At 36.6% G+C, this 13,463-nt stretch overlaps 1 protein-coding gene across 3 annotated transcripts in view; it reads left to right on the top strand.

Moving 5' to 3' along the window:
* Nucleotides 1-13,463, top strand: part of PPCDC (phosphopantothenoylcysteine decarboxylase) — a 1,155,725-nt gene that overhangs the window by 757,376 nt on the left and 384,886 nt on the right. The window contains exon 3 of one of the 3 annotated variants that reach the window (XM_044077242.1): nt 8,873-9,057. The exons of the other annotated variants lie outside the window; for them this stretch is intronic. Coding sequence (XP_043933177.1) covers nt 8,873-9,057 — 185 coding nt within the window. The remainder of the gene's footprint in view (nt 1-8,872; nt 9,058-13,463) is intronic. 3 annotated transcript variants of the gene reach the window in all.

The following is a 13,463-nucleotide window of genomic DNA, read 5'->3' as shown; positions in this document are numbered from 1 at the left end:
AAGGACCTTGATGTAATCATTTTGAGTTATGTGACTACCCTTTATTTTTTTTTGGGGGGGGGGGTCCTTACTTTTTGGAATCTTCCTGCCATTGCTTTTAAACGTCTGTTTAGTAATACTCTGCTGAGAGTGTTAATTTTGTTTTTTTTCTACAAAAGTTAAACATGGGGCAGAATATCCCTTGGAGAACTTAAAGAAGGTCTGAATAATCTGAGAGATTCCCCAAATCAGTCTCTCTCTCTCATCACACTTTTTGATAACCTGTGCAGCACAAGGCCCAAAAACTAAATCCCCATCCAAGGGAGAATTCAGAATGCCATTTTTGCCATCTGGGAGATTTTGAAAATCCAGTCAGGCAAACCTCCTTTACACAATACCAATGGCAGCAGCCCTAGAAATAGTATCTACAGAATCATAAGGACATTTCTAACAATGAGTAGTGACTTGAGAAATAGAAGAAACCAGATTAAACAAAGCAGATTTTTCCTCCTGAGAGGAAACTGATGCTAAAACATTCCTCATACTGTAACAATTAGGATAAACTTCAACATGAGCCTGATAGTTTAAAATTCTAAATATGAACTCTGCAGAAGCATACACCCCCCCCAAACTGTATCAAAAATGTTTCCATTTTTATCAGAAGGAGAGGGATTAGAATTAATAAAACATTTAGAATAAAGCTATAGCTGCCATTAGGGATTGGTGTATAAAAACTTGAAAGACTAGGAACTTTGTATAATCTATCTCCTTTCTTAGGGGCAGCTGGCTGACTGTCAGGCTGTGACAAAAACATCCCCCAAGGCTGGAGGGAATAAGTAATGTCTTTAGAACATCCAGTGGTAGTAACTCAAATACTGGGTCATCATGGAAATAGGCAGGGAGAATTAGACTCCCCATACTCTCCTCACAGTTGGAATCAGAAACTTGAGGTGAAAAAAATCTGTTTCTTCATAATCCCATAGAGATTCCATATCTAGAACCTCTTCATGGAAAGAAGAATCCTCTTTTTTTTTTCTAGTAGCAACTACCTTACAGGAAGGGTCAAGAGCCTATACAAGACTGTGAACCAAGCTCAACAAATAACTGCTGCCCAGAGAAACAGAGACATAAGGAGAAATATGTTAAGTTTTGTTTCTTTTTGACTGGATTTTTTGAAGAAACAAATCCAGTACTGCCAACAGTAGCTTTCTGTGGGATAGAAACAACATTCTGAGCAGATTTCCTGCCTTGTCTCCCATGACCAACAAGAGAATCTGTCCCTTATCTACAGAGGGGACCCCAAAAACCACTAATGACACTACTAACCCCTGGTCCTTGGTAGCTGTATGGACTGCACCAGAGGGATCCGAAGGAAAAGATGAGTAGTCTGAGTAACAAGCTTTGGCAACAGCAGAATCACCCACCTGAGGCTGAAGCAAATTACCAGTCTGCTGTGTTGGCAAAGGCTGCTTAATAGTCCTTTTCTTTTTGTGGCTGGAAGAAGGTCCAACCAAGAGACCAGTATTTGGTTTTGTAGTCAAGTCGAAAATGGTGTTTCTTTCCCTGTGAATCTTAGCAGCAGTAGTTTGTAAAGTTGAAATGTAGCAAAAAAGTAACTTCCTCAGTAAAAAAATGGGAAAAAGCACTTTTGTTTTCCCAACCTCAAAAAGCAAAATAAACACAGTTTCTCCAAAGAAGTAGTAGCTGTAAAGAACTTTTAACCATAAAAGTAAAAAAGTGTGCTGTCTTAAAAGTACATAAAGGTCTGGAGACAGTCAACAAAAATACTTTTTTCCTAGCATAAATTTTATCAGGAAAGCTGATTTTAACAAGTGAAAAGTTAACATGAAAGGTTTTTCCCTGAAGGGAACTTATCTGCCCTAAAATAGAACAGCATTAGCTGACCATCGATCCATGAAAGCCCACAGAGGAGCACTCTACTCAGTGGCATGAAAGTGTTTAGGGCTTGGTATCCAAACCTGACTTTTAGTCAGCTCAGCTGTAGCTGACTAAGGTTTGGGCGCATGGAAGTTGCCCTGATGCTTTGGAAGCTTGGCCTGTTGTTATATCTTATACAGGATATAACTTGTATAGCTAAGGCTACTGCATCAGTGAGCAATATGATGAATATCGCAGCTCTGTGCAGAGAAAAAAGAAACAGAACAGTTTGAATTCCTTTGAACACATCTACACTGCATGGGAAAATAAGCCTTCCTGCATAGAAAACGTCCTATGCCTTTTTAATATTTTGACACTGCATGTTTGTATGCAGAAGTTATATTGCTACATAGCATTAATTGTTGTTGTATCTTTCTTTTCTTCCCTTTTTCCTTTTCTCCCTTTCTGTTTTACTTTATTTTTCCCTTTGGGCTCTCGGTTTTCCAGCTTTTCTCTTCTCACCGAGAGCTAGCGATTTACAAGAAATTCTGATATTGACCAAAGCTACCTCTGTGGTAGACTTCTTTAGATGGTCTGTGATTCTTGAGATTAATAATGTTTTTTTCTTGTGTGACTAAGAAAGCTTCTGCTTGATGTAATCATTTAAAACTGGTTGCCTGTTTATTAGTGGCACTGAGGGGAGAGCCTTGTGAACTGTTTGTGCAGGATAACCATGCAGTTATTCAAAGATTTTGTTCATAAAAAAAAGCTGCCGACTGGTGGGTTTTGCAGGCAATAGCTGATGTCTGGCTGCACAGCCAAATTTCTGCCGAAAACCTCTATTGCATTCTATTCCCCATCCACAACTACTTCACCTCACACAGGTCTTGTCAGTGATTTAATCATATTCCGGACAGAAAATAGTACAGTTGGTATTAAACAATCCCAAAAAAGACTAGTGCCAGACCTGTCTGACAAACATATTTGTCCAGACAGTGAAATTCAGAATTAAATTAAAACAGTTCTTACATTTCATAGAAGAATGATCTCACTTGGCAACACTAAACATGGGGATGTATACCTACTCATCCCTGTACATGCCAATAGGAGAGTAATAAACAGCATCTGAAATTTTATATAACATTACTTTTTGTTTACATTTCTGCTGTTTCAGCTGTTCACAGCCCCCGGAGTAGTTACAGTATGGTTAGCATCAATGTTTGCACATTGCAGAAAGCAAAACATAACTGTTTTTCTGTACTTGAAAGGTACTCTGCTAATACCGTAGTCCCAGGATCATTTTTAGCACATCAAAAATAACAGTGGGCTGTCCAAGATTATATTTAGATGAAAATCTTTCTACCTTAAGACAGATGATTTGAAATTCAAAATGTGATGTCACATTATTCTCAACAGTACTGTCATTGCATCAAACCAGCACTTACTAGCCATGGGCTACATGTCTACTTGCATTCTAAAGATTCCTTCTGCAGAATTTCACTTGAGAAGGCCTTAGCAGGGGTCGGGGTGCCTTGTACTAATCCTCAGATTCCATGCAAACTTACATTTTACCTCCTTATTCAGTACTAAAAGAGCTTTCTGTACCAGATAGATCCACACAACCTCTCTAATCCTATAACATTTTAGTTACTGTCAGCAAACTGTTTGTATTTTTCTTGGGGATGCTTCTTCAGCAGTCCTTCTTTACAGAAGAACTGATCTTAACAAAAAGGTGTTTTATCAGTCTGAAAGAAACAAAAGCTATACTTGTATAAGTCTTGACACTTTCCCAGGATGTCTTCCATATTTGACTTCTCCAAATTAGTGCAGTTAGTACAGCACTTAAGTTGTTTGTCATCAGACAGAGAACACCATAAGTCTTTTTGAAGAAACTCTTCAGGTTTGGCATTAGGTTGTACAATACCGTCTACTCCTCTGTGCATTACACTATCCTACAATGCAGAACCATTCAATAATTATAAGTAAGAAATGATGTAAACAGAGTAGTTCACATCAGTAATAAAAAATGAATAAATACAGGCTTTCACATATAAACCTTTTGTCAAGTATTATAAAAACTCCAACATACGCTCCTTATATAAAGCAATTAGTTAATTTAAGTTAATCACATGATCAGTGATATAGGCTCCTTTGCTTTAAAATGGGTTTAAGGGAACACGACTCCTTAATTCCAGGTGTATTTAATGCATTAAGTCTAATGATCCATTCATACATAGATACTTCTGTTTTATTTACAGTATCGCCCTTCCTAATACCACCAACAATTAATTTTAGAACAAAAATTAAAAGCATGAGATGTATCATTCAGTGAGACATGACTAGCTAAGGCATTGGTAATATTTACCTTTTTAATATCCTAAATATGTTGAGCTATCCTATCACACAGTCTTCTTTTAGTTTTCCCTACATAGAATGATGCACAAATGGTGGATTATGCTATATATACTAAATTCATACTATCACAATCAGCATGATGAGAAAACTCATGGATATAATTGGGTATAGGGTGCATAAAGCCATAGCACCAATATACTGGCAATAATTACAACTCATACAGGGAAAAATGCCTTTTGTTGTAATCAAATTCACATTCCTCACATCCTGCATTATTGGATTCAACCATCTGTAGCGTAACTGTGTTTTTTAAGTTTATTCTTAAATAGTATCCTAGGAAAAGAGCCTACAATCATGGCAGTATTGGGTAATGTTAAAATCGGCCAATTATAATGTTTATAATAGAACTACTATTACTTGTAAATGCCGTAATATAAGGAAGACTAGTGTCGCATGTTGTTGCAACATGGTTCTTTAGCAATTCATTAGAATTAAAATATGGACACACACTATCATTACAATGCTGTCAAATTTCATCCATTGCTTTATTTATTTCATTTTGGCCATAGCAACATTTAAAAAAAAATCATCAGACATCACATTTGCATCCATAGCAATGGCCATATCATCAGACGTTAGTCTTGATAGTCTACAAAATTGTCCCTTTAAAATAAATAAATAAATATATATATATATAGATATATATATATATATATATATATATATATATATATATATATATATATATATACACACACACACACACACACACACACACACACAAACACAAACACACCCTGGATGCATACACTATGATGTTGTAAATAGCAATTCTAGCTAGTATCCTTTTTATATATCTTAGTAGCTAAACATCCCGGTTCATTCCAGTATATTAGTATATCTAGAAAATTAATACTTACATATAAACAATTCAACTCAAAGTTCTAAAAGGTGGTACTAGAGTTAAGATATAAAATGGTTGAGATTCTCTTCCTTTGAACCCAATAACATAAATATATCATCCACAAATCACACATAATGTAAAATGTGCTTAAAATGTTAATTGTCTGTAAAATACATAATTCTGCTTCCAGTCATACATGACTAAATTAGCATATGTATTTGCTGCAGGAGTACCCATAGCTACACCATTTCTTTGTAAAAACATTTTATTACCATATCAAAAAGATTATTCTCTAGTACCAATTCTAGTAATGTGCAAGTAGTATTAATAAAACTGATTGTATTGGTTCCATTACCACTCAAAATATTCCTAATAGAGGAAACTCCATCATTAGGAATATATATAAATAACGACTTAACATACAACATAACAAAGATAAAGTAAGAACACAGAGTAGACCTGTGCTATATGCTGTTCCTCACAGTCCCCTGTATCAGTTACTGTATAATCACTAGTATCTAAATATGGTCTTAGCATTTTTCTAAATGTATAGAAATAGGTTCCGTCAACTAACCAAGCCTTGATACAATAGGGGGCATAAGTGGATTAAATAAATCTTTATTTATTTTCGGAAGACCATATTTAGTTGGCAACAGAGGTTCCATAACAGAGAAGTATTCAAACATATCAGATGTAATATAAGAATTCAAATGCATAATCATATGTGATTAACTTTAGAAATAAGGCTGACATTGTTGAAACTTTAACTGAAGTATGCCTGTTTGTTAGAAATGTGAATCTGAAATTATTCTTCCCTTCATCTAATCAAGATTCAAACACCATAACTAATTTAAAGAAAACTAGTGCATTCATACCTGTCTACCCTCCACTTATTTTAGCTTTTCTTAATAAATGTGAACTTGATATGTATTTCTTTTATAGTAAACACAAGATTAATTTTTATAATTTAGATATGAATCAACTTAGAGTATTGAAATTGTTGAAGCCTAATAATATTATGATACGTCCAGCAGATAAAGGTGGAGTGATTGTGGTTATGGATGCTAGTAAATATGGTGATAGCATGAACAAAATGTTGAATGATGCATTAATCTATACTGTTTTGATGAAAAATGATGTAGATTTAATTATTTTTAAAGTTAAATTAATCATGTATGATATGTATTTGAATTCTTATATCTGATCTGTTTGAATACTTTTGTGTTATGGAACTTTTGTTGCCAATTGTATACGGTCTTCCTATCACCAGATATTGCCAGGATTGTAGGCTGTTTTCCCTAGGATAATATTTAAGAATAAACTTAGAGACAGTTGTGCTGGTTGAATCCAGATATGCAGGATGTGAATTTGATTGCAACAAAAGGCAGTTTTCCCTGTATGAATTGTAATTAATATCAGTATATTGATGGTACTGTTTGATTTATGCACCCTATAACTAATTATAGCTATGGGTTTTCTCATCGTGCATTTGTATCAGGGTGTGGTTGATTGACAGAACATATTTCTATATGTTTAGAAAAAGTGTGAAGACCATATTTGGATACTATTGATTATATAGTAATTGATACAGGGGACTTTGTGAGGAAACTTGGCATGTAACGCAGGTCTGCTCTGTGTTCTTACTTTATGTTGGATGTTAAGTACTTATTTACATCTACTTATAATGATGAAGTTTCTTGTATTAGGAATATTTTGAGTGCTAATGGAACCAATACAATCAGTTTTATTAACAGTACTTGCACATTACTAGAACTGGTACTTGACAATAATCATTTTTGCTATAGTAATAAAATGTTTTTACAATGGTGTAGCTATGGGTACTCGTGCAGCGAATACATATGCTAATTTAGTCATGACTGGAAGCAGAACTGTGTATTTACAGACATGTAATTTTCTACATTATGTGAGATTTGTGAATATATTTGTTATGAGGGTTGAATGAAGATGATCTTGACTATTTTATATTATATCTTAACTATATTACTCTCTTTTTGAAATTTGAGTTTAATTGCTCATATGATAGTATTACTTTTCTAGATATCATATATTGGAATGAACTGGGATAAAGATGATGTCTGATGATTTTTTTGAAATGTGGCTATGGCCAAAATTAAATAAATAGAGCCTTGGACAAAATTAAACAGCATTGTAGTGATAGTATGTGTCCATATTTTAATTCTAATGAATTAATAAATAATAATATAACATGACACTGGTCTTCCTTGTGCGTTTACAAGTAATAGTAGATCTGTTATAGATATTATAAAAGATAATTGGTTGATTTTATTAACATCACCTGATATTGCCAGGATTGTAGGCTCTTTTCCTAGGATAGTATTTAAGAATAAACTTAATTTAAAGAGACAGTTATGCTGGTTGAATCTAGTAATGCGCGATTTGAGGGGATGTAAATTTGATTACAACAAAAGGCACTTTTCCCTGTATGAATTGTAGTTTTTGCCAGTATATTGATGGTAAGGCTTAATTTATGCACTCTATAATTATAGCTATGAGTTTTTTCATCATGCTGATTGTGATAGTATGAATTTAGTAGAAATAGCAAAGTGCACCGTTTGGGTATCATTCTATGTAGGAGAAACTAACAGAAGGCTGTGTGATAGGATGACGCAGCATATTTGTGATATTAGAAAGGTGAATATAACTGTTGCTTAGCTAAACATGTCTCATTGAATGATATACATTTAAGTTTTTTGATCTACAGGTTAATTGTTAGTGGTATTAAGAAGAGCGATACTGTAAATAAAACAGAAGTATCTTGAGTATGAATTGATCAGCAGACTTAATGCATTAAATACACCTGGAATTAATGAGTCCTCTTCCCTTAAACCCATTTTGAAGCAAAGGAGCCTACATCATTGTTTATGTGATTAGTTTAAATTAATTAATTGTTTTATATAAGGAGTGTATGTTGGAGTTTTTAAAATATTTGATAGTATTTATATGTGAAAGCTTGTATTTATTAAATTTTTATTATTATCATGAACTACTCTTCTTCTGAATTTTTGAACAGTTAGTGTTTCATACAAAATATTTTATTGATTCAGTAGATTCTGGTAATGGATATCTTTGCCTTTTGAATGGAACTAGACCCACAATTTTTTTAAGGAGATTGCTCATTGGTGGGCCATCCCAGAACCAGACCGATTTACCACACTTTTCAGTAGTGTGCTGCAGTCTTTTTGTTCATTTATTCCTTGCAGAATCAGAGTTAAACATCTTCTCATTCCCATGGACTTAAACCTTTTTATGTTTTTTTTTTATCCTTTTCTTCTGATTTAAAAGGTACAGAGTGAAACAGGTCAGGACCAGCTTTATTCTTGTAGCTCCTTTCTGGCCAGATACCCATGACACTCTCATTAAAAAAAAAAAAAAAAAAAAAAAAAAAAAAAAAAACATGAGGCCTGTTTGCCATTTCTTTTTTCAGCTGAGATAATAAAATGCCAAACTCTTGAATACCAAAGAAATAATTGTATTAATACATGTCTGTTATTTTTAATGTATTTTTTTTAAATTGGAACATAACTATGTATGCAGGTTTAAGGCAGTAAGTGCAGATGTTCTGTAGGGTTGACTTCTTATCTACATCAGACAGACACAAGCTGTCCTATCTCTTAGAACTGTAGGTGTATTGCATATTGCCAGCAAAAGTAACTGTTCTAGTATAAAAACATTTTTAATCGAAACAGCTAAATAAAAGCGTATGTGTTCTAGCAGATGGTGTAGATGTAACAATTGTGTGCAGTAGCCAGAGCCCTGCATGTACGTTGGAAGTTACAGAAGGAGCAGCTGTCCTTTCAGATGCTTCACAACGGCCCTACCACATTTTGGTTGGTGTCACTGGAAGTGTGGCTTCTCTGAAGTTACCTCACCTGGTTACCAGCCTGCTTGATATTCCTAGGGTGAGTAACATGATTATTTTTATTATATTTTTTTCTGTTTGGCTAAAGCTGCTATGTGTTTATGTTGAGGAGAACTATGTGAATGCAAAATCAAGTTGTGGGTCTTCAAAATCCCATCTTACTGTATTGTAATTCAACAAATAAAACATTGCTAGCAGTTTTTATTATGACTGAGGAACCTTCGTCATTCCATAATGTTTTGCTAGCTGTAACTATAATTAACACAAAACCTACAGCTGCCCTTTAACTGACTGAAGTTGCATCAGTCTGCACTTGTGATTGCATCAGCCAGGTAAAGTGCTATTTGTTTTTGAAGTTCAGGTGTTCTCTCTTACTAATTAGGTCATTCAAATTAGTGGATATGCATTTATCTGATTGCCTCATGCTTCCTGTTACATTACCACTATTTAGATAATGATCTCAGTCAGAGCTAAGTGTGAAAAAATTACCTAAAAGGCACAACAGAGTATATGCTAGCATGCATTTCAGTGCACATGTATCATGTTTCAGGAAAAAAAGAAATAGTTTTCCTAGATAAAATCAGTTGTAGGTTGTGAAACTGTAATGAGTGATTTTGATAATGGTGGGAATGCGAAAAGGTGACATTCAAACATAAGCTCAGTATTAAATTAATAAGTTGATCCATTGTGCATCCTTTTCTGTATTGCTGCATGTATGGCCTAGTGCCTGGGTTGGACTAACACACCCAGATCCGGTGGCATTTTTGTGTTAGATTCCTCCTCACGCATATGCTGCCCTCTTGTATTAATTAATTACAGACATGTTTTATTTCTGATATTTCTCTTTCATTTATCAGGTAGATTCCCATATCAATTTTCAATAAAGACCATTACCCCTTTCTACCCCTACGTAATAATTTAATAATTAATTCGTTTCGTTTAGAAACCTGAATAACGTTTGCGGTGATTGTGTTATGACCACCTTCCACAGAAAAAAACATTCTTATGTAGGGTTTTCATACCTAGAAGTGTTCTAAATGGACTGATTCCAGGATGGGGTATTTGTGACTGTAGGAGAATGTGGAAAAGATATGGGTATACATGCAAAAAAGTCATACATGAATTAAACAGGTACTTCTTTTTGGCTTGAAAACATGAAAGCCAAGAGCATAGTGATTTTGATAGGTGCCAGTAATTGTAAAATGTCGAAAAAACAGTGAGCTGTTTTGTGGAATTTGGACTGGCTAACTTTTTTTATGTTTTAACCAGATACCCTGAGAGATTTACCTAAAAAAAGCTGACTCCAGGTCATGTCTTGAAATTTAATTTTCAGGTTAAGTTGCTGTTGTGTATCAATCTCTCGCTCTTTTTTATATTTCTCCCATTCATGTATAAATACTAAGTGTTGTCTTCCTGCATCTGTCAGGGTGACCTTTTCTGTTCATTTATCACCATTCTCCAAGGAGTATCTTCAGTTCATTTTTGGTTTTGTCCTTTTACCACGTTTCTCAGTTACGCTTTCAGACTGCGAATAAATCTTTGCTATCAAATTTTTGATTTCTTGCAAGAACTGTTGAGTCTTGTTCACTTCACCATGAGCTATACATTTGCATGTGCAGTGTATATGTGCGAGTTTCTACATTTACTGATTGACAGTCATGTTAGTAGACTGATTGATCTGGAACATTTTCAGTCATGACTTGGACTTCAGTGGAAGAAGTGAGTGCCATGTAGAATGTTACATTTACGGTAAATAGCAGTTAAAAGAGCTACAGCAAAGTAATAGCAAACACTCCCACACAGTAATCAGACTTCCTACACACTTACGTTACCAGTTTTCATTTTAGTTTCAAATTTCTGACATCTGTTTTGTATTGGTAAGAGTAGGCCAATTTGTAGCTCTGCTTTCATCAGGTAGACTCGGACGTTATTGCACTTTTTGTTCCTGCACATGTCAAAGGTGAAGAACAAGTGTTAGGAAAGGCTGAAACAGTATGATGTACTGGGCATGAAGTGGTTAACAGAGAATTGTAGAAGCTAGTAAGTTCCAGAGAATTTGAGCTCATGAGCATCTATGTGTTTGAAGGTAGGACAGCCCATCCTTGACCTCCCCTGTAGCTCTTGATTTTCTTAGTGATCATATTTTAAGTGAAACAAGTTGTCTTTACCTATGGGCCTGGTCAGCTGCTTATTGCACAGAAAGTTAGTATGACCTGGCAGCTGCTTATTGCACAGGAAGTTAGTATGACCTGTCTGTCATTTAGAGTTTCCATCAGCAATAGGTCTAATATAGACAGGGCTTAGCCTGGCTCATAAACCTTTCCCAGGCTACTCTTACCCCCCACCCCTCACCTAAACCATGATCCTGCAAGTCTAAGGACTCCTCTCCAGATCTCTTTAGCCACTCATTAAATTATTCACACTGTGAGACTGCCACAGGCTGCCCGTGATATTTTCAGCTGTTTTTAGATACTTTGGATAGTGGTTTGACTTTCTGCCAACTGATTCAAATGCCCTTGTTTTCTGATCTACACTTTGGTCAGTTTGTTCCTTGTTTGTTTGCTTCTGCTATGTGTTGCTGTGAGAACAAATACAGTAAGGCTTAACTGCTGCACTCAGTTCTTGGTGCCTTTTAGTAAAATCATTTGTGCTCTGTTTTGCTTTTAGAGGTTAGTTTGTGAACAATGTTTAGGATGGAAAAGAGTCAGGACCATTAGTCTTTCAAGAAATGCAAGTATGGGGCAAAAGGTATCCTCCCACAAAAATAAAGCACACTAAGTGTGTATAGTGCCTAGGCAAGCATAAGGGAGTGACAGATTTGCACTGTCTTTGAACCAAGGAAAAACATCAGTCTACCACTGTTATGGAGCAGGTTTTCCTTCTACCTCCAAGGCTCAGCCTCCTGAACAAGTTAAGAGGAGGTTATCCATAGAAAAAGCTTCTTTGCATGTTGTTAAAAAGTTAGTCTTCTCATGTTTTTCTCACTGATAAGTCAGTTTCTACTTAGGATGTGCAATTAGAAGACCCTGCTTCTCTTAATTCCAAGCAGGTTGAAGGTCTGGATTCCTTGAAGAGGACTGCAGCTCGCTCTGCTGAAGTGTTTTTGTCCATCTGGTTGTAGGTCAGGTTTCACGCATTCTGCCCCGTATCGCTTTGTGTCCATTAGGTCCTGCAGGTCACGTTCACTTGGTAGGCTTTTTTACTGTACAGAATGTGTCGCAGGTGTCTTCCCTACTAACATATTGAAGCCATGAGCACTGTCTCTGAGTACATTTTTCAGTGGGGGTGCTGAGTCTTCCTCAGTGGAGTTGGTCTGAACCCCAGTTCCTTCAGAGGCATTCTCAATGCAGATGCCCCAGTCTGGTTGATTTCCTCAACCTTGAAGACTGTGATGTCAATGATGTTCATCGTGTTTCACTGTTGCAGTCATGACTGTAGGGTTCTCCCCTGCCGGCAGGCAGTCCTCGGTCGGCCAGAATCCCAAAGTCTGGGTCCGGCGTCGGCTGTTCAGCCATGCTCCCTGACGTCAGAGCGCCAGGAGTACAAAGCTGACAGCCGACGCCATGTTCTCCAGTCTTTCTTGCCGTGCGGTGATAGCAGTTTGCATTTGCCGGTCGGCTGACTCCTGACAATTTTTGCTAAACGTACTTCAGTCCGAAGACTTTCTTCTCCTCCTCAAAGCTAAGTACCCAGTTGGGGAAACTTTTTTCTTGCTCCAGTCCGATGTCAGAAAAAGTTAATAATTGTATTTCATGTGGGAAGCAAATACCTCATAAGGATTTTCATTCTTACTGTATTCCTTGCTTAGGCCCTGACCACGACGTAGCTAGTTGTCGGTTTTGTGCTAGATTCAATCAACGTACAATTAAACGAAGGTACGATTTTGCATTTCATTACTTCGGTAGGCGCTTTAATTACAAAATGTCGTCGGATTCGGTTCCGGCTACCGGAGTTCACAAACGACACAAGGATAAAGACAGGCCTCCAAGGTCCAAATCGGACAATATTGTACAAGCAGAGCCAGCTTCAGGTTCGGCCATCGTCAGTGAGGTGCTTTTGCAGCCCCTGTCGTCGGCCATTTCGGAACTGATGGCCGAAACGGACTCCCACGAGGAGCCAACTAGGCCTTTGAATATTTCTGTTGCAGGACCTTCGGACAATGCTCCTTCGGATGGGTCCGGAGCCGCTGTGCAGGTACCGGCTTCCGAAGGGGTTTTCAGGCCTACTCAGCTTCCAATAAAGGCAAAGACTCCTTCCAAATCAAGGACTACAGCTCAGGCCTCTTCTGATCCGGCACCCAAGTCTCAGAAACAGTTACTTAAGATGGCAGAGGATTTACTTACTGTGATTAGGGGTTCACATCCCCCTCCAGATAAAAGGCCAAGGCAGGAAGTGTATTATGACTCCTCTGATCAGGCTTCTGTTTCTTCAGTTTCTTCTTCTGAC

The sequence above is a fragment of the Protopterus annectens genome, chromosome 7.part0, assembly GCF_019279795.1.
Source record: "Protopterus annectens isolate FY-2018-M chromosome 7.part0, PAN1.0, whole genome shotgun sequence".
NCBI lineage: Eukaryota > Metazoa > Chordata > Ceratodontiformes > Protopteridae > Protopterus > Protopterus annectens.
The sequence above is the reverse complement of the archived record's forward strand: the minus strand, read 5'-3'. Positions and strand labels throughout refer to the sequence as shown.